Source organism: Rutidosis leptorrhynchoides, chromosome 4 (assembly GCF_046630445.1).
Source record: "Rutidosis leptorrhynchoides isolate AG116_Rl617_1_P2 chromosome 4, CSIRO_AGI_Rlap_v1, whole genome shotgun sequence".
NCBI classification, from domain to species: domain Eukaryota; kingdom Viridiplantae; phylum Streptophyta; class Magnoliopsida; order Asterales; family Asteraceae; genus Rutidosis; species Rutidosis leptorrhynchoides.
This window is the reverse complement of record NC_092336.1, coordinates 15786276-15810000: the sequence shown is the minus strand read 5'-3', so window position 1 is coordinate 15810000 and position 23725 is coordinate 15786276. Positions and strand designations below refer to the sequence as shown.

Here is a 23725-nt window from a genome sequence, read left to right as displayed (position 1 = left end):
CATGTCTTAGACTCACACTTGTGTCATAATTGTCAAAACTTAGTTAGTATTACTTTTATAGTTCATGTATGTGTTAGATCTAAGACTTTGATGTAACTTTGGTTCATCAAAACACTTGCAACACTTAAGTGAGTTGTGCTTCATGTCTTAGACTTACACTTGGGTTATGATGGTCAAACCATGGTAAAGATGATGTAAACACATCAAGGAGTTGTACACTTGAAGCTATAGGCATCAAGGATGAGAACCATGATGAACATCAAGCACCAAACTCACCGGAACCCATTATTTTTCTGCTTTCTGTCTTCTACCTACTGTTTTCTGGTTTCTGTAACAGACCAGTAGACCTGGGCTGTTGTGATTATTATTTTCAAATAGCTCTGTTCGAGTAGATAACTTTTCATAGAGGACTCGTCTTAATCCGAGTTACGGTTTAGGATTTATGGCCCTCCGATCGTCACTATGTCCTTTTAACGTTGTGCAGAAATTTCTGACCTACTCGCACCTAGAGCATCGCCACGGTCAAACGAAGATGATTTTGCTTCTGTAAATTTTACCACACTTAAAGGACTCATATACGGAGCCATGGCCACTGGTCTCACCTTAATTCAGTAAGGGTAGAGGCCGTGGTGACTGATCGAAGTCAGCCTTTGTTTTAAACTACCTTCATAAACGAAACTTACTTTACGCCTTTTGTTTGATGATGAATGATGATGACCCTTAAGACCTTATTTACATACTTTTAAACCTTTTCGGACGATTTACTGATTTAGTACTATTTGACTTAGGTTGAGGACTTTCGGACCGATTACTTGCACACTTTTCCCGACTCGACTTTACGACTACATTATCATTGTGAGTTATAGCATTCCCTTTTTACTTTAACTTATTTTGGGAACTGAGAATACATGCGGATTTAATGTTTTACATACTAGGCACGAGTACTTAAACTTATATATGTGTGGGTTATACAACGGCATAAATATTCCCTTTAGCTCGGTAACGTTTAGTCATTGGTTTTTGAACCGGTGAACGCGAATCTTAGATATGGATCCATAGGGTTTGACATCCCCACTCGGGCTAGTAGCGCTAGCATTTAATGAGTGTTTAATACTTCGTAGACATACGCACTTGCTAAGTGTACTTTCAGGGGGTATAAATATTAAGTTAGTTACCAAGTGCCCACGGTTAACATATACTTTATCATACTGTTTTGAAACGCTCTTTGTAGCACTGAAATCTCGTGGCCTACCTTACATACTGTTATACTTAAACTATAGCTCACCAACCTTTATGTTGACGTTTTTAAGCATGTTTTTCTCAGGTGCTTAAGGTTATTTTCTTCCGCTGTCGTGCTAGTCTTGCCGTAGACACCCGCTACTCTAGTGTTTTCACCGCATGAACTGTTTAACTTGCATTCAAACTTTAATACATTTGAACTATGTTTTGTAACGACCTAAGGGTCACATATATTTATTCATGCTTGCTATTCGTAGAAGCATACTGTTGGTGTAAAACAATTGACGTCGGTTATGACGTCATCTCTTTATCGTGAATGCAACTTCTTTTATTACAACATATAGTACTTGTAGTGACCCGAACTTTTCCATGTTTATATTTATTAATTGAGATTGATATTTACATGATTAAATATTTCCAACATGTTAAGCAATCGAACTTGTTAAGACTTGATTAATTGAAATATGTTTCATATAGACAATTGACCACCCAAGTTGACCGGTGATTCACGAACGTTAAAACTTGTAAAAACTATATGATGACATATGTATGGATATATATATAGTTAACATGATAATATGATAAGTAAACATATCATTAAGTATATTAACAATGAACTACATATGTAAAAACAAGACTACTAACTTAATGATTTTTTAAACGAGACATATATGTAACGATTATCGTTGTAAAGACATTTAATGTATATATATCATATTAAGAGATATTCATACATGATAATATCATGATAATATAATAATTTAAAATCTCATTTGATATTATAAACATTGGGTTAACAACATTTAACAAGATAGTTAACCTAAAGGTTTCAAAACAACACTTACATGTAACGACTAACGATGACTTAACGACTCAGTTAAAATGTATATACATGTAGTGTTTTAATATGTATTTATACACTTTTGAAAGACTTCAATACACTTATCAAAATACTTCTACTTAACAAAAATGCTTACAATTATATCCTCGTTCAGTTTCATCAACAATTCTACTCGTATGCACCCGTATTCGTACTCGTACAATACACAGCTTTTAGATGTATGTATTATTGGTATATACACTCCAATGATCAGCTCTTAGGAGCCCATGTGAGTCACCTAACACATGTGGGAACCATCATTTGGCAACTAGCATGAAATATCTCATAAAATTACAAAAATATGAGTAATCATTCATGACTTATTTACATGAAAATAAAATTACATATCCTTTATATCTAATCCATACACCAACGACCAAAAACACCTACAAACACTTTCATTCTTCAATTTTCTTCATCTAATTTATCTTTCTCAAGTTCTATCTTCAAGTTCTAAGTGTTCTTCATATATTCTACAAGTTCTAGTTACATAAAATCAAGAATACTTTCAAGTTTGCTAGCTCACTTCCAATCTTGTAAGGTGATCATCCAACCTCAAGAAATCTTTGTTTCTTACAGTAGGTTATCATTCTAATACAAGGTAATAATCATATTCAAACTTTGGTTCAATTTCTATAACTATAACAATCTTATTTCAAGTGATGATCTTACTTGAACTTGTTTTCGTGTCATGATTCTGCTTCAAGAACTTCGAGCCATCCAAGGATCCGTTGAAGCTAGATCCATTTTTCTCTTTTCCAGTAGGTTTATCCAAGGAACTTAAGGTAGTAATGGTGTTCATAACATCATTCGATTGATACATATAAAGCTATCTTATTCGAAGGTTTAAACTTGTAATCACTAGAACATAGTTTAGTTAATTCTAAACTTGTTCGCAAACAAAAGTTAATCCTTCTAACTTGAATTTTAAAATCAACTAAACACATGTTCTATATCTATATGATATGCTAACTTAATGATTTAAAACCTGGAAACACGAAAAACACCGTAAAACCGGATTTACGCCGTCGTAGTAACACCGCGGGCTGTTTTGGGTTAGTTAATTAAAAACTATGATAAACTTTGATTTAAAAGTTGTTATTCTGAGAAAATGATTTTTATTATGAACATGAAACTATATCCAAAAATTATGGTTAAACTCAAAGTGGAAGTATGTTTTCTAAAATGGTCATCTAGACGTCGTTCTTTCGACTGAAATGACTACCTTTACAAAAACGACTTGTAACTTATTTTTCCGACTATAAACCTATACTTTTTCTATTTAGATTCATAAAATAGAGTTCAATATGAAACCATATCAATTTGATTCACTCAAAACGGATTTAAAATGAAGAAGTTATGGGTAAAACAAGATTGGATAATTTTTCTCATTTTAGCTACGTGAAAATTGGTAACAAATATATTCCAACCATAACTTAATCAACTTGTATTGTATATTATGTAATCTTGAGATACCATAGACACGTATACAATGTTTCGACCTATCATGTCGACACATCTATATATATTTCGGAACAACCATAGACACTCTATATGTGAATGTTGGAGTTAGCTATACAGGGTTGAGGTTGATTCCAAAATATATATAGTTTGAGTTGTGATCAATACTGAGATACGTATACACTGGGTCGTGGATTGATTCAAGATAATATTTATCGATTTATTTCTGTACATCTAACTGTGGACAACTAGTTGTAGGTTACTAACGAGGACAGCTGACTTAATAAACTTAAAACATCAAAATATATTAAAAGTGTTGTAAATATATTTTGAACATACTTTGATATATATGTATATATTGTTATAGGTTCGTGAATCAACCAGTGGCCAAGTCTTACTTCCCGACGAAGTAAAAATCTGTGAAAGTGAGTTATAGTCCCACTTTTAAAATCTAATATTTTTGGGATGAGAATACATGTAGGTTTTATAAATGATTTACAAAATAGACACAAGTACGTGAAACTACATTCTATGGTTGAATTATTGAAATTGAATATGCCCCTTTTTATTAAGTCTGGTAATCTAAGAATTAGGGAACAGACACCCTAATTGACGCGAATCCTAAAGATAGATCTATTGGGCCTAACAAACCCCATCAAAAGTACCGGATGCTTTAGTACTTCGAAATTTATATCATATCCGAAGGGTGTCCCGGAATGATGGGGATATTCTTATATATGCATCTTGTTAATGTCGGTTACCAGGTGTTCACCATATGAATGATTTTTATCTCTATGTATGGGATGTGTATTGAAATATGAAATCTTGTGGTCTATTATTATGATTTGATATATATAGGTTAAACCTATAACTCACCAACATTTTTGTTGACGTTTTAAGCATGTTTATTCTCAGGTGATTATTAAGAGCTTCCGCTGTCTCATACTTAAATAAGGACGATATTTGGAGTCCATGCTTGTATGATATTGTGTAAAAACTGCATTCAAGAAATTTATTTTGTTGTAACATATTTGTATTGTAAACCATTATGTAATGGTCGTGTGTAAACAGGATATTTTAGATTATCATTATTTGATAATCTACTTAAAGCTTTTTAAACCTTTATTGATGAAATAAAGGTTATAGTTTGTATTAAAATGAATGCAGTCTTTGAAAAATGTCTCATATAGAGGTCAAAACCTCGCAACGAAATCAATTAATATGGAACGTTTTTAATCAATAAGAACGGGACATTTCAGTTGGTATCCGAGCATTGGTCTTAGAGAACCAGAATTTTGCATTAGTGTGTCTTATCGAGTTTGTTAGGATGCATTAGTGAGTCTGGACTTCGACCGTGTTTACTTGAAAAATGATTGCTTAACAAATTTTGTTGGAAACTATATATTTTTAACATGTGAATATTATGTGATATATTAATCTCTTAACGCGTTTGATATTATGTGATAGATGTCTACCTCTAGAACAAGTCCCATTGACTCACCTAATAATAATGAAGAGTCAAATGTAAATTGGAATGATTCGTGGACGGATTCACAAGTTCCCGAAGAGGAACCGGAAGAAGAGTCGGAACCGGAAGAAGAATCGGAACCGGAAGAAGAATTGGAACCGGATGAAGAAATAGAACCGGTGGGGGAAATAATAAAACTGTTAAGTAAAAGAAAATCCTCAAACAACCGACCAAGGTTAATTATGGTCAATGGTGTTTCCGCCAAGGAAGCAAAATATTGGGAGGATTACCAATTCTCCGATGAATCGGATTCCGACGAGAATTCGGATGATGTTATAGAAATTACCCCAACTGAATTTAAAAAGGCAAAAGAAAATAATAAGGGAAAGGGCATAAAAATAGAGAAATCTAATTCCAACCCCGATGAACTTTATATGTATCGTCAACCCCCGAAGTCCTTAAGTTGTAACAATGACCCGGGAACCTCTAAACCACCAGGTTTTTCTAAACCAATGTGGAAAACGACGGCTCGTATTAGGGGAACATCATATATCCCTAGAAACTTGGCAAAACGAACCAAAACCGAAGAAGAAGAAACAAGCGAGTCGGAATAAGATAGTTGTATTCATGTGGTGTAATATATGTAATATAGTGTGCTTATGCTTTATGATATATGTAAAAATTACTTGTATTAATAAGTATTTTTTTTTATAAATCTAACTCTTGTCTATTTTACAGTATAAAAACACAAAATGGATAGACAACCCAATATTTTAAGAGACCTACCCGGAGACATGATTGATGAAATCTTGTCTAGAGTCGGTCAGAATTCTTCGGCACAACTATTTAAGGCGAGATCAGTTTGTAAGACATTCAAAGAACGTTCCAAGAATGCCTTGGTTTATAAAAGGCTTTCGTTCGAAAGATGGGGGATATCACATTGGGAAATCCATAAGTTACGATGTGTTTACTTTGACGCATATTTTGCGGGGAACCCAAATGCTATTTTACGCAATGGGTTAAGAAATTATTTTGACTCCATATATCCGAATATTGGACTTCGTGATTTAGAAAAAGCGGCTAACATGCAACATAAAGAAGCATGTTATGCTTACGGATTAGTAATGTTCGCTTCTCACCAAAGTGAGAACAAGAACATCGGGCTACAACTATTAAACAAAACGTTCCCACAAGTGACGGAGTCGGTAATTGGGGTAAGAAATGAGGTTTTTAGATTGTTACGGGACTGTTGGACATTACGTAACCCTCGTCCCTTTGACGACATTACAACACGCTATCTTATCAACGGCCATAACGGTTATGTTCCACAAGACCAAGGATGGGAAGTAATCCTAGTAAAACCAGAATGCATGACTTGTTTCTGGACGTATGAATTACGTGTCTTTATTGCCTTTGCTGAACGACTTGTGTACTAGCTAGAATTATCTTCACAACCATCTTGTATCAAATTTATTGTGTGCTATATTTCATGCTATATGTAAAATAAGCGGTATTGTAAGTTTGTAAAATATTGTGTAAAAGTTTGAACGCGAAATATTATTATAATCAGTTTTTCATATAGAATTGTAGTAGTTGAATTGTATATTAGCTACTAAGTATGAAATTAACGGGTAGGTACTACCCGAATTTAAACTTATAAAACGCTAATATGAAGAAAAAGCTTTTATAAATGAGTTCATATTATGCTACGAAATACTATTAACTACTCTTAATATTCTATATGATTAACTTGTTCCATTTGACTATTTTGAAGGAAATGGCACCGACTACTCGACACACCGTGAATATGAATGAAGAGGAATTCCGTACTTTTCTAGCTTCAAACATAGCCGCAGTACAGGCTGCGCTACATACCAACAATAACCTTGGATCTAGCAGTACAGGAAATCGTGTAGGATGCACCTACAAAGAATTCACTGCCTGCAAACCTTTGGAATTTGATGGAACCGAAGGACCGATCGGATTGAAACGGTGGACCGAGAAGGTCGAATCGGTGTTTTCTATAAGTAAGTGTACTGAAGAGGACAAAGTGAAGTACGCTATGCATACCTTCACAGGTTCTGCGTTAACATGGTGGAATACCTATCTAGAGCAAGTGGGACATGACGATGCGTACGCACTACCGTGGTCAGCATTCAAGCACTTGATGAACGAGAAGTACCGTCCCAGAACCGAGGTCAATAAGCTCAAGACAGAACTTAGAGGGTTACGAACCCAAGGATTTGATATTACCACGTACGAAAGACGATTCACAGAATTGTGCCTATTGTGTCCGGGAGCATTCGAAGATGAGGAAGAGAAGGTCGACGCGTTTGTGAAAGGATTACCGGAAAGAATCCAAGAAGATATAAGTTCACACGAGCCCGCCTCCATACAACAGGCATGTAGAATGGCTCACAAACTAGTGAACCAGATTGAAGAAAGAATTAAAGAACAGACTGCTGAAGAGACCAATGTGAAGCAAGTCAAAAGAAAGTGGGAGGAAAACGGTGATAAGAATCACCAATACAACAACAACAGCAATTACAACAATAATCGCAACAATTATCCCAACAATCGCAACATCAATCGCAACTACAACAAACGGCCCAACAACAACAACAACAACAACAACAACAACAACAACTACAACAATCATCCCAACAACAATAATAACCGCAGCAACAACAACAATCAGAAGCAGCTATGCCAAAGGTGTGAAAAGTATCACTCGGGGTTCTGCACCAAATTTTGCAACAAGTGTAAAAGAAATGGTTATAGCGCGGCGAAGTGTGAGGTCTACGGACTAGGGGTTAATAGAACGAAAGGAACAAATGGTGTCGGAACGAGTAATGGCGGAGCAAGTAGTGTCGGAGCAAGTTATGCCAATGTAGTTTGTTATAAATGTGGAAAATTGGGCCACATTATTAGAAATTGCCCGAACCAGGAGAACACGAATGGACAAGGCCGCGGAAGAGTTTTCAATATTAATGCGGCAGAGGCACAGGAAGACCCGGAGCTTGTTACGGGTAAGTTTCTTATTGACAATAAATCTGCTTACGTTTTATTTGATTCGGGTGCGGATAGAAGCTATATGAGTAGAGATTTTTGTGCTAAATTAAGTTGTCCATTGACGCCTTTGGATAGTAAATTTTTACTCGAATTAGCAAATGGTAAATTAATTTCAGCAGATAATATATGTCGGAATCGAGAAATTAAACTGGTTAGCGAAACATTTAAGATTGATTTGATACCAGTAGAGTTAGGGAGTTTTGATGTGATAATCGGTATGGACTGGTTGAAAGAAGTGAAAGCAGAGATCGTTTGTTACAAAAATGCAATTCGCATTATACGAGAAAAAGGAAACCCCTTAATGGTGTACGGAGAAAAGGGCAACACGAAGCTACATCTTATTAGTAATTTGAAGGCACAAAAACTAATAAGAAAAGGTTGCTATGCTGTTCTAGCACACGTCGAGAAAGTACAAACTGAAGAAAAGAGCTTCAATGATGTTCCCATTGCAAAAGAATTTCCCGATGTATTTCCGAAAGAATTACCGGGATTACCCCCACATCGATCCGTTGAATTTCAAATAGATCTTGTACCAGGAGCTGCACCAATAGCTCGTGCTCCTTACAGACTCGCACCCAGCGAGATGAAAGAACTGCAAAGCCAATTACAAGAACTTTTAGAGCGTGGTTTCATTCGACCAAGCACATCACCGTGGGGAGCTCCTGTTTTGTTTGTCAAGAAGAAAGATGGTACATTCAGGTTATGTATCGACTACCGAGAGTTGAACAAACTTACCATCAAGAACCGCTACCCACTACCGAGAATCGACGACTTATTTGATCAACTACAAGGCTCGTCTGTTTATTCAAAGATTGACTTACGTTCCGAGTATCATCAATTGCGGGTGAAAGAAGATGATATTCCAAAGACTGCTTTCAGAACACGTTACGGTCATTACGAGTTTATGGTCATGCCGTTTGGTTTAACTAATGCACCAGCTGTGTTCATGGACCTTATGAACCGAGTGTGTGGACCATACCTTGACAAGTTTGTCATTGTTTTCATTGATGACATACTTATTTACTCAAAGAATGACCAAGAATACGGTGAACATTTGAGAAAGGTGTTAGAAGTATTGAGGAAGGAAGAATTGTACGCTAAGTTTTCAAAGTGTGCATTTTGGTTGGAAGAAGTTCAATTCCTCGGTCACATAGTGAACAAAGAAGGTATTAAGGTGGATCCGGTAAAGATAAAAACTGTTGAAAAGTGGGAAACCCCAAAAACTCCAAAACACATACGCCAGTTTTTAGGACTAGCTGGTTACTACAGAAGGTTCATCCAAGACTTTTCCAGAATAGCAAAACCCTTGACTGCATTAACGCATAAAGGGAAGAAATTTGAATGGAATGATGAACAAGAGAAAGCGTTTCAGTTATTGAAGAAAAAGCTAACTACGGCACCTATATTGTCATTGCCTGAAGGGAATGATGATTTTGTGATTTACTGTGACGCATCAAAGCAAGGTCTCGGTTGTGTATTAATGCAACGAACGAAGGTGATTTCTTATGCGTCTAGACAATTGAAGATTCACGAACAAAATTATACGACACATGATTTGGAATTAGGCGCGGTTGTTTTTGCATTAAAGACTTGGAGGCACTACTTATATGGGGTCAAAAGTATTATATATACCGACCACAAAAGTCTTCAACACATATTTAATCAGAAACAACTGAATATGAGGCAGCGTAGGTGGATTAAATTATTGAATGATTACGACTTTGAGATTCGTTACCACCCGGGGAAGGCAAATGTGGTAGCCGATGCCTTGAGCAGGAAGGATAGAGAACCCATTCGAGTAAAATCTATGAATATAATGATTCATAATAACCTTACTACTCAAATAAAGGAGGCGCAACAAGGAGTTTTAAAAGAGAGAAATTTAAAGGATGAAATACCCAAAGGATCGGAGAAGCATCTTAATATTCGGGAAGACGAAACCCGGTATAGGGCTGAAAGGATTTGGGTACCAAAATTTGGAGATATGAGAGAAATGATACTTAGAGAAGCTCATAAAACCAGATACTCAATACATCCTGGAATGGTAAAGATGTACAAGGATCTCAAGAAACATTTTTGGTGGCCGGGTATGAAAGCCGATGTTGCTAAATACATAGGAGAATGTTTGACGTGTTCTAAGGTCAAAGCTGAGCATCAGAAACCATCAGGTCTACTTCAACAACCCGAAATCCCGGAATGGAAATGGGAAAACATTACCATGGATTTCATCACTAAATTGCCAAGGACTGCAAGTGGTTTTGATACTATTTGGGTAATAGTTGATCGTCTCACCAAATCAGCACACTTCCTGCCAATAAGAGAAGAAGACAAGATGGAGAAGTTAGCACGGCTGTATTTGAAGGAAGTCGTCTCCAGACATGGAATACCAATCTCTATTATCTCTGATAGGGATGGCAGATTTATTTCAAGATTCTGGCAGACATTACAGCAAGCATTAGGAACTCGTATAGACATGAGTACTGCCTATCATCCACAAACTGATGGGCAGAGCGAAAGGACGATACAAACACTTGAAGACATGCTACGAGCATGTGTTATTTATTTCGGAAACAGTTGGGATCGACATCTACCATTAGCAGAATTTTCCTACAACAACAGCTACCATTCAAGCATTGAGATGGCGCCGTTTGAAGCACTTTATGGTAGAAAGTGCAGGTCTCCGATTTGTTGGAGTGAAGTGGGGGATAGACAGATTACATGTCCGGAGATTATACAAGAAACTACCGAGAAGATCATCCAAATTCAACAACGGTTGAAAACCGCCCAAAGTCGACAAAAGAGCTACGCTGACATTAAAAGAAAAGATATAGAATTTGAAATTGGAGAGATGGTCATGCTTAAAGTTGCACCTTGGAAAGGCGTTGTTCGATTTGGTAAACGAGGGAAATTAAATCCAAGGTATATTGGACCATTCAAGATTATTGATCGTGTCGGACCAGTAGCTTATCGACTTGAGTTACCTCAACAACTCGCGGCTGTACATAACTCTTTCCACGTCTCGAATTTGAAGAAATTTTTTGCTAAAGAAGATCTCACTATTCCGTTAGATGAAATCCAAATCAACGAAAAACTTCAATTCATCGAAGAACCCGTCGAAATAATGGATTGTGAGGTTAAAAGACTTAAGCAAAACAAGATACCAATTGTTAAGGTTCGATGGAATGCTTGTAGAGGACCCGAGTTCACCTGGGAGCATGAAGATCAGATGAAGAAGAAATACCCGCATCTATTTCCAGAAGATTCGTCAACACCTTCAACAGCTTAAAATTTCGGGACGAAATTTATTTAACGGGTAGGTACTGTAGTGACCCGAACTTTTCCATGTTTATATATATTAATTGAGATTGATATTTACATGATTAAATGTTTCCAACATGTTAAGCAATCAAACTTGTTAAGACTTGATTAATTGAAATATGTTTCATATAGACAATTGACCACCCAAGTTGACCGGTGATTCACGAACGTTAAAACTTGTAAAAACTATATGATGACATATATATGGATATATATATAGTTAACATGATACTATGATAAGTAAACATATCATTAAGTATATTAACAATGAACTACATATGTAAAAACAAGACTACTAACGTAATGATTTTTAAACGAGACATATATGTAACGATTATCGTTGTAAAGACATTTAATGTATATATATCATATTAAGAGATATTCATACATGATAATATCATGATAATATAATAATTTAAAATCTCATTTGATATTATAAACATTGGGTTAACAACATTTAACAAGATCGTTAACCTAAAGGTTTCAAAACAACACTTACATGTAACGACTAACGATGACTTAACGACTCAGTTAAAATGTATATACATGTAGTGTTTTAATATGTATTTATACACTTTTGAAAGACTTCAATACACTTATCAAAATACTTCTACTTAAAAAAAATGCTTACAATTACATCCTCGTTCAGTTTCATCAACAATTCTACTCGTATGCACCCTTATTCGTACTCGTACAATACACAGCTTTTAGATGTATGTACTATTGGTATATACACTCCAATTATCAGCTCTTAGCAGCCCATGTGAGTCACCTAACACATGTGGGAACCATCATTTGGCAACTAGCATGAAATATCTCATAAAATTACAAAAATATGAGTAATCATTCATGACTTATTTACATGAAAATAAAATTACATATCCTTTATATCTAATCCATACACCAACGACCAAAAACACCTAAAAACACTTTCATTCTTCAATTTTCTTCATCTAATTGATCTCTCTCAAGTTCTATCTTCAAGTTCTAAGTGTTCTTCATATATTCTACAAGTTCTAGTTACATAAAATCAAGAATACTTTCAAGTTTGCTAGCTCACTTCCAATCTTGTAAGGTGATCATCCAACCTCAAGAAATCTTTGTTTCTTACAGTAGGTTATCATTCTAATACAAGGTAATAATCATATTCAAACTTTGGTTCAATTTCTATAACTATAATAATCTTATTTCAAGTGATGATCTTACTTGAACTTGTTTTCGTGTCATGATTCTGCTTCAAGAACTTCGAGCCATCCAAGGATCCGTTAAAGCTAGATCCATTTTTCTCTTTTCCAGTAGGTTTATCCAAGGAACTTAAGGTAGTAATGGTGTTCATAACATCATTCGATTGATACATATAAAGCTATCTTATTCGAAGGTTTAAACTTGTAATCACTAGAACATAGTTTAGTTAATTCTAAACTTGTTCGCAAACAAAAGTTAATCCTTCTAACTTGAATTTTAAAATCAACTAAACACATGTTCTATATCTATATGATATGCTAACTTAATGATTTAAAACCTGAAAATACGAAAAACACCGTAAAACCGGATTTACGCCGTCGTAGTAACACCGCGAGCTGTTTTGGGTTAGTTAATTAAAAACTATGATAAACTTTGATTTAAAAGTTGTTATTCTGAGAAAATGATTTTTATTATGAACATGAAACTATATCCAAAAATTATGGTTAAACTCAAAGTGGAAGTATGTTTTCTAAAATGGTCATCTAGACGTCGTTCTTTCGACTGAAATGACTACCTTTACAAAAACGACTTGTAACTTATTTTTCCGACTATAAACCTATACTTTTTCTATTTAGATTCATAAAATAGAGTTCAATATGAAACCATATCAATTTGATTCACTCAAAACGGATTTAAAATGAAGAAGTTATGGGTAAAACAAGATTGGATAATTTTTCTCATTTTAGCTACGTGAAAATTGGTAACAAATATATTCCAACCATAACTTAATCAACTTGTATTGTATATTATTTAATCTTGAGATACCATAGATACGTATACAATGTTTCGACCTATCATGTCGACACATCTATATATATTTCGGAACAACCATAGACACTCTATATGTGAATGTTGGAGTTAGCTATACAGGGTTGAGGTTGATTCCAAAATATATATAGTTTGAGTTGTGATCAATACTGAGATACGTATACACTGGGTCGTGGATTGATTCAAGATAATATTTATCGATTTATTTCTGTACATCTAACTGTGGACAACTAGTTGTAGGTTACTAAAGAGGACAGCTGACTTAATAAACTTAAAACATCAAAATATATTAAAAGTGTTGTAAATATATTTTGAACATACTTTGATATATATGTATATATTGTTATAGGTTCGTGAATCAACCAGTGGCCAAGTCTTACTTCCCGACGAAGTAAAAATCTGTGAAAGTGAGTTATAGTCCCACTTTTAAAATCTAATATTTTTGGGATGAGAATACATGCAGGTTTTATAAATGATTTACAAAATAGACACAAGTACGTGAAACTACATTCTATGGTTGAATTATCGAAATCGAATATGCCCCTTTTTATTAAGTCTGGTAATCTAAGAATTAGGGAACAGACACCCTAATTGACGCGAATCCTAAAGATAGATCTATTGGGCCTAACAAACCCCATCCAAAGTACCGGATGCTTTAGTACTTCGAAATTTATATCATATCCGAAGGGTGTCCCGAAATGATGGGGATATTCTTATATATGCATCTTGTTAATGTCGGTTACCAGGTGTTCACCATATGAATGATTTTTATCTCTATGTATGGGATGTGTATTGAAATATGAAATCTTGTGGTCTATTATTATGATTTGATATATATAGGTTAAACCTATAACTCACCAACATTTTTGTTGACGTTTTAAGCATGTTTATTCTCAGGTGATTATTAAGAGCTTTCGCTGTAGCATACTTAAATAAGGACGAGATTTGGAGTCCATGCTTGTATGATATTGTGTAAAAACTGCATTCAAGAAACTTATTTTGTTGTAACATATTTGTATTGTAAACCATTATGTAATGGTCGTGTGTAAACAGGATATTTTAGATTATCATTATTTGATAATCTACGTAAAGCTTTTTAAACCTTTATTGATGAAATAAAGGTTATGGTTTGTTTTAAAATGAATGCAGTCTTTGAAAAACGTCTCATATAGAGGTCAAAACCTCGCAACGAAATCAATTAATATGGAACATTTTTAATCAATAAGAACGGGACATTTCAGTACTTAACCTTGTAATGATCCTGTTGTTGATGATTCGTACACGATGGTTTTGTACGGGGCATTACATTTGGTATCAGAGCATTGGTTGTAGGGAATTAGGTTGCATTAGTGAGTCTAAGACCGACCCGATTAGGATTCACTAATAGGACAAATCTACAACTTGCTAGTTTACTTGTTTTCGCTGAACTTACTGCATGCTGCTGCTTACTGTTACTGCTATATGCCATATGCTACTACATGATTTCACTACTGTATGATATTACTTGCTTTCGATTGCATGCTACTTCTGTACGATACGTTATTATTGCCATGCTACTTATTGTTATACATGATTTAAACTGTTGGCCTAATACGTGCTTGCTTTATGACTTACTGACATGGAAAATTTATTTTTCCTTGTTCAGATGTCGGATGTACCACCTGCTATCGTTTTGGGCAGTTTAGACTCGTCAGCCACCCCACCTGCTGCTGCTGCCGACACACCCATCCCGATACGCACCAGTGACCCCGGCGCTTCGTCTTTCGGAGCTAGTAGTAGTGCGCCGGCACCAGTGGCTACTATTGACGGACACGTGGACCCTACAGAGATTCCAGCTCCGTCTGCTCCCGGACCCTCGGAGCCACAACCCCGCATCGGTGGTGTTGTGATTCCCGCGGAGGAAACCTTGAAACCGATCCAAGGGCACGGTCAAGTAAAACCCCCTCCTCTTTACCCCCCCCCCCCCCTCAAACGATATGGGAAAGGTGCCATGGATGGATACTTCATGGCAGGGATGAAATTGTATTTTTAATATGTAGCCACCATTAGCAGTTTTAATTTTGTCTTTACTTGGTTTAGTTTTGACACAAATATCGGTTTGATCAAAGGTCATGGTGTCGGTTGCACCACAGTCAATTATCCAATCATTGTTCTTAAAAGTGTTTGAAACACAATTAGTATGAGCAAAATTGGGTTTACATATTTTTGATTTCTTTTTAAAAGAAAAATTAGGTTTAAATATTTTGACCCCTTTTTAAAAAGAAAAATTGATTTTGGGTTTAAATTGTAATTTTTGTATTTGTTTTTTATTTTGGGTTGACTGGTCCATATTTAGTCTAATAGTGTTGCCTGGCCCGTTTAAGTATTGGGTATCATCTGGCCCAATTGTTTTATCTAACCCAGATGTCGGGTTAAAACAACCCGTCCTCAATTTTGGTTCGAACAAACCGGGTTTGGACATTAAAAACCCTAACCCTATTTTACCTTCACCATTCGAAGAAGATGGAATAGGATCTGCAGCAAGAAGGCCGAAGGCTCCTTTATCGGTGGTGCCGGAGTTGTTGGCCTCATGGTTACCTCCGGTAGCCGCCGTTGTTGTTGCTATGGCCGCCTTACCCTTTTTGTGACCATCGTTCCACCACTCTGGATAGCCAACGATCTGGAAGCATTGTTCCCTTGTGTGCCTTTTCATCCCACATTTGGTACATTTGAGATCATCTTTATCATGGGACGATGACCGAAATTGGTCTGACCGTCGTTGATTTCGTGCAACAAGCCCTGTTCCATCACTATTTTTTGATGCAACAAGACCGGTGGCGATGCTGGAGTGGTTTTGGAGCTCTGGTTTTGCACTGAATATGGTCTGATGAGCATTCTCTTTTTGGATTGCAGTATATGCTGCTTCAACCGAGGGTAAAGGATCTAATCTGAGGATTTCCCGTTTGATATTTTCATGTTTTCGATCCAAGGCATTAAGAAATTGAAAAAGTTTTTGTTCGGATCGAATATTGTTATATTTTATAATATCATATGCGAATTCCATTGGGTTGGATCCCTTATTTCTATTTCTCCCCAAATCCCCTGCATAATTAGCCAAAGTTCTTCTACAGGCTCACCTTCTTGTCGGATGCTATTTGCTTTGACATGTAGGTTGAATGTCTGTAGCTTGTCTCTTCCAGAGCTGTATGTTGTAACCAAGGCATCCCAAAGTAATTTTGCAGTAGGGAATTGGGTCAGGTTTGAAGCAATCTGTGGTTCGATATTTTGGATGATCCATGAGAAGACAACCAAGTCTTCTTGCATCCATTTTTGATCTTGAGTTGCAGGAGCATTTTTGGTTAAATGATCGAGGAGGGCATTGGACTTGCCTCCTATTGCAACCTTGATCAATTTTGACCATAAAGCAAAATTTGAATTGTTAAGGTTTATGCTGATCTTCAAGGAATCAGGTAACCTCTGTGATTGTGTTTCTAAGTTGTTTTGAAGTAGTTTAGCCAATTGATTCGTTAATTGGCTTATTTGACTAGAACTGCTATCTTCATCTCCCATTGTGATTTTTGAAAAGAAAAAAAATGATTTGGTAAATGATTTGAGCTGCTAGAGTGTATGCTTATGATCTTTGTTAATTGAAATGACAGAATTGAACAAGAATATTGATCTTGTTTGTAAAAGAAATGCTTGAATTGATATCTTGTTTGATTTACAGAAGGTCTAATTTATAGACCTTGTACAAACGGCTAGTAAACTATTTACAGAAGGATAATCTCTATTTTTGGTAACTGAATAAGCCTTGATCTGTTGTGAAGCTGTTGGTGAGCTGTCATCGATAAGGAGATGATGACATTGTGTCTGATCCTAGAATGTTCTTAATTAATTTCTAACAGTCTCGGAGTCTTGTTGGTTGCGGAATTTACTGCTAGAACTGCGACAACCTATTCATAAGGCCACCATTGTTTATTGCGATAATGTTAGTGCTATTTTTTTTGTCTAGTAATCCTATACAACATCAGCGCACTAAGCATGTTGAACTCGACATTCATTTTGTTCGCGAAAAGGTTTCTCGTGGTGAAGTTCGGGTGTTACACGTTCCTTCACAATACCAAGTTGAGGATATTTTTACAAAAGGACTACCTCGTGTATTATTTGATGATTTTCGCTCCAGTCTCAACATCCGTGAACCTCCCGTTTCGACTGCGAGGGTGTATTAGTCTATATAGGAAACGTATTTATTAGATATTACTGTAGAATATAAGTCATAGTTGAGGTAGGAATCATGGTTATCGTAGAAGTCTATTTCATAATTAAATTAGCTTAATGCCTAAGTTATGGTTGTGTATAAATACATCAATTATAATCAATGAGAAGGCAACAACATTTTTTATCTTTCATTACTGAATGGGTTTGTTTACAAACTTGATCATATTGTCAAAACATTAAAATATGGAGACTCCCAAATTCACTCCACTTTGGTTGCCTAAGTAACCTACATATTTTAGTCAACTCTCTAAAGTCAAACCCACTCATCTACCATCAATTATCAATTATATATGTTTAAAAACATATTTAGCTCTGTTTAAGCAAAACTCTACTAACTAATCTATATTATGTATCATTGGGCTTGTTACCGTTGATGAAAATAGAAGTTATACATATGATATTTCTTAATTAGCGTAGTACTCTATTTATGTCCTCCTACACATTAAAAAAAAGTATGGTTAATCAAAGAAATTTATTTATATCAGACTTCGCATTTTGAATCATGACCATAGTTTGCAATTCAAGCTAATTACTTGTATTACTTAAAACCTTAAATAAGCTAGCTTTGGGTCATTTATTTAGCAGGCAAAAGTATTAATCAAATTCAAGATGTTATGCACCAAGCAAAGATGTTTGGATCCTTGTTTCGAAAGCGAATATCTTTAAAATATGAGATTTGATTGTAAGATATCATAAACCAGAATAAGTTTTTGCAACATTGTAAAATTGATAATTGCAACCCGTTTTATAGTGTATCCAAACACCAATGCCGATATAGTCTTTTAGCTACGTCGTGTAAATATCACATATATATGGAATGAAAAGGATTGTAAATGGTCAGTGATTGAGTTCAAGTGATTGTTGCAATTAATAGGTAGTAGTATTGTTTACCTTACCTTCAGAAACATATACGAGTATATAATATTCTAGTACACAACCAGAAATCTAGTATATCAAAACTATAAGCTCATAACTGAAAAACTATGAATATATATGTGGTGCTTTTCGTTTATTTGAACTTCACATAGGCAGAATTATGATCATATTCGTGAGATTGGGTAGTCTTGTTGCAGCATAGTAGGAATTATGGACTACATGCGATGCAAGCCAACAGGAGAATAGCAGAAGAAACGCCATCATCTTCAAGATGAGATGTGCTTCTCTTGAACTTGGTTGTGTTTCCTTTGTTACATTGCATTATCATCTCCCTTTGGATCACCGATTGCCGGTTTTGATTGTGATTTCTATGTTGTTGAGGTTCCTTAGTTTGTGGTTCTACCTTTGAAACCATTTTCTCAAAGTTGCTTTTAAGACTATTGAATGTTTTTGGGGATTTTATGTGCATGAGAATAAGTATCCATTATGTTTATGTGTTTATATAGTCAATGAGTTAGGCTACCAATGATTTTTGATGTAAATACCATTTATAACCTTTGGGGACCATCTCTATTATTTTATATAGTATGATCATATTTTAATTTAGAGTTAGATCCGAATGATGGATCATGTGCTTGTGACATATTCTATTCTATGCACCATTATTTGATTGCATATTAATTGTTAATTCTTATCCACAAAGTGAAAAACAAATTGAAATGAAAAAATAGAAAGAAATTAATATCATGATCATACATTCATACACTTTAAAGTCTTTTACGGTTGCATGCTAATCGATTCTCACATCTTATCACGAGATTATTGTGATCGCAAAGATCAGTCATGTTCCTTCGATATAGAATCATGGTCCATGTGCTCGAGTAATAAGTTGCCGTTTATCGTGAAGTACTTAAGGTCATTGTTTAATGCTAAAAATAGGCTACAAACTTACACAAATGTACCGATGTCGCCCACAAACTCATTTCCGTCCTACTGTCGCCTACAAACTTTGAAAAAATGTGCTAATATCAACATTTTGGCGTTTTGACCTGTTACGTACTATTTTTGACTTTTTTTTTTTTTTAGAATTAAGGTCCAATTCACGAACGACACGTGTCAATTTTGACCGGTTTAGGCGGTAGCAAGTCATTTTTGTTTACATTGGAACACTTAAAGTTTTTGTTTACATTGGAACACTTTTTGAAAGTTTGTAGGTGACAGTAGGACGGAAATGAGTTTGTGGGCGACAACTGTACATTTGTGTAAGTTTGTAGCCTATTTTTGGCTTTAACCCTTATTTCAATAATGACTTTGAAAGGTGTATCGTTATACTTTGTTTGTTTGAGAAATGAGTGTTTTCATTAACAACCATAAAATCTTAGGAAATGGATGACCTGACCCGGCCCAAGTATCGTACTTGGTCCAATATATGTGGTGTGAAAGAAAGAGACAAAGGATGGGCAGGGGGAGCATAATACCATCATTCTTTATGCAAGCCTCCATTTTATTAGCAAATGGGATGTTGGCATTTTCAAGGGCAACCCATTCATACAACCTTTGTCAATGTTATACTCGATTTTGACTTGTTTGTCACTACTTATATATATCCCATTATGATATGATTGAACAAAATGCTAACAATAACAATATGCTTTTTTTCAGTATTGAGTCATTAATCTCTTAAATCTAAATCATGATCAGATCAGATTGTACTTTGTTGTAAAATGTAAATTGTTCAAAACGAAAATGAAAAATGAAAGTGTTATCTATGAAATTAGCAGGATAAAGTATAAAAAACTGTATCATATATGCACGGAATCTTAATAAGTTGAAGTTGGTGGTATATATTATAAGTTTAGGTTAGATACTTAAGGTTAGTTACTTGTTGCCTTAATAGGACAGCCATATGTTGTTTAGGCTGTGGACTGGATCTTTGTCTTCCTGTGTGACTAATTATTGTTCATTATAAACCTGTTTAGTGGTGCTTAGTTGGCTTAATGATTGCCATTATGCATGGGAACGTACAATGTGTTAGTATGAAACAATGAAAATGATTACAGGTATTAAGACAAAATTTTCAATGATTAGTTTTTAAAACTTGTATATAATACTAACGAGGAAAACAAACCTGCGTTTCGCTGTGGCGTGGTTCTTGTCGATTTTTGTTAGTTAGCGGTCGTTTAACTGGACGTTTAAAATATAACGAAATATAAAGGAAGTGTAGAAAAGGTTGTAAATAAAAGGGGAAAAAGGTTGTAAAGAAAAGATAATATGGTTAGTTAACGATCGGAGATTTTGGTCGGTTAGCTGGTGTTTAAGTACAAACTATAACAAAATAAAAAAGGAAGTGAAAAAAAAGCTATATAGAAAAGAGAAAAAAGGTTGGAAATGAAAAAAAAAAAAAAAAGGAAATTTTCAAAAAAGAAAAAAAATATATTGCATTACCAAGATACCCTGAAGTTGGGAGTATTTACAAGATTGTCATAATGAACAATACTTGCTTATGGGATTTTGTATAATTGTATAAAACTAGTTATCGAACCCTCGCTTCGAGCCGGGGGTTCGGTTTTCAATGTATTTTATTGCATTAATGAAATTATTTTGTGGCTAACGATGATCTCGTTGAAGCGCAACTCGAGTCGAACTAAAATGTATAACTCGTGAGAAATTTAAATGTTATTTTAAATTAACAATATATGTGCATCTCCGCGTTTCGCTATGGAATTGTCGACTTTTAAAAATTTAACGCAAAATTAACGTGTATGAAAAGTACCCCAAATATTTTGCTTTTTTTAAAAAGCGTCCGTTTTGCGTATAGCTAGTGACATTGTGTTCCTAAAATTATTTCGAGTTTAACGATGGTGTCGGAAAAATTTAAATCGTTGCGAGCGAGAAGATATGACCCATTGAATATTTGGGTGGAGTTTATTTAAGATTTTTTATGAAAATGGTTATTTGACACTTTACCCTCTGTTTGGAGGGTCGATTTGAATTTTTCAAAAAAGTGTGGGGGGCGTTGTTGGTAAAATGAAATTTAGTTAAAATTAAAAAAAATGTGAAAAGTCGAAAATGCCCCTAGTTACTATTCATAACTTTTGTCTATTAATTAATATGTAAATATAATATAATGTATAATTAGTGAAATTTAAAAATTGCAGTTTTTGCAGCTCTCAGTTATTGGCAACTCTCATTCTTAGAAACATGCGATTGCCACTTACATTTCTTGATCATGACCAAGAAAGTTTTAATCACGAGTTTTATTTTCAACTCATGACCTAACCGTGATCAAAATATCGTTGGTTGCAACTTGCATTACCCTATTTTAATTAGGATCGTGACACACAATACGAAATACACAATACGTAAGTTTGTGTCTTGCTTAGTACAAACATTATGTGTATTTCGATTATTAATACAAATTGTTATATAAACTTGAAAAAAATTGATGACGTGTCATGTCAAATTGGCACTTAACTTAGAAAGTTAGCCACACCTCTCTTTTTGATTAATTTTTTAAAAAAAAAACTTTTTTTAGCAGAATGAAGTAGATTACCAATACAAAACGGGATAAATTGATTATCTTTTATGGGATTTGACCATTAATTAAATTACCTAAAAAATTTACATTTACAAATCTATATCTATATAGTTTAATAAACCTCTAAAATGATGACACCATCATTAAATTAAATTACTCTTTACTTTTCATAATGATGATTTCATAATTATATATTAATTTAATTAAATAAATAATACAAAATCTTTTATAAAATGAAATATTAATCTTGTAATTTTATTTTTTTAAAAAAATTTAAAAGACATTTATTATTATTAATAATTATTATTATTATTAAAAATATAAATATAAATATTCAACTTTGAGCGAACTTTGTGTTTGTAAAATTAACGACAAGTTTCATAGTCGGAATCCCTGGTTCTACGAGACAATAAACTAAATGAGTTTAATATTTACAATCACTTAATACCTAAAACATATTATTGAACTGTTTCGTTTAAACAAATCCGTGTTTCTACGGGTGCCCAATCCAGAAACAAAGACTTTCTTTCAAGCCCAATCAATTATATCAAGTTTGACTTGTCCCGTCAACGGCATATCCAACATTGTCCCTCCAACGGCTAGTTTTTGTCCTCATCAACCTCGTAACCGCTATTTTTATCCTCAGATTTCATCAAAAACAATTAACCCAAATACCCATTAAAAAAATGGATTTCAACAGTATCCAACAAGAACACAAACAACCCCTCATAACCCACAACAATTACTACCACGATCAAGGCGGAATTACAACGGTGAAGGTGGTGGAATACATGTTATCTTCAATGTCAAGTGAGCTTCTAACAAAGTTCCCAGATAACTCCGCTTTCGATTTCGATTACACACAAAGCTCGATTTGGTCGCCTTTAGTCCCTCACCCTTCAAACCCTAACTCGCCCGCCTCAGAGCTTCAGAGGAGTCTTTCGTTCGACGATGATGAAGAATTTGTCGATGACGGTTCGATGTCGGTTAAGAAGTTTACGAAGAATGTTAAGGATAAGATATCAGGTTCGTGTTTGCTGAGTTGTTTTAAAATGAAGCATAAGTTTAGTAACAAGAAAGTGGTGGTTATGAAAAGAAGGAAGAGTAGCTTTAGAGGGTTTGATCAGTTGGGACCGTATTGGAAGAATTCGATGAATGTGGGTGTGGATTCGGGCTGTTCTTCTCCGATTCAAAACAAGGTAAAGATAATTATATTTCTTGTTGAGATTTAGTGTATGTTTGAAGAAAATAATGTAATTGAATAACCAAAACTATCTGAATTCAATTAGGGTTAATGGTAATTAGGCCCGAATAGAATATTTGTTATTTGGATTGGTTTTGGTTTCGGTAGGATAAAAATTTTAATGGGTCTTTAGCAGTTTGATTAAGGGGTGGAATGGGGAAATTTACCAAATAAGTAACCCGAACCGAGTAAAATACGAGCGAGTTTTTGAAATTTTATTGAATTTGGATGAAACTGAAACAGGGGTGGAAGAAGGTGTTGAAAGCAGCATCAAAACAATTCAAGAAGACAATGAAGAAGAAAGATGTTGGTGCTCATCTCAGGCTCTCATCCAATGGCTACTCACAGTTTTCTTATTAA

At 34.8% G+C, this 23725-nt stretch overlaps 1 protein-coding gene across 1 annotated transcript; it reads left to right on the top strand.

The window, feature by feature from the left end:
- The first annotated feature begins 22808 nt into the window (after positions 1 to 22808).
- LOC139840433 (uncharacterized) lies at positions 22809 to 23725 on the top strand. The gene is made up of 2 exons (XM_071830700.1): positions 22809 to 23321; positions 23609 to 23725. The coding sequence occupies exons 1-2, from the start codon at positions 22809 to 22811 to the stop codon at positions 23723 to 23725; spliced, it is 630 nt and encodes a 209-aa protein (XP_071686801.1).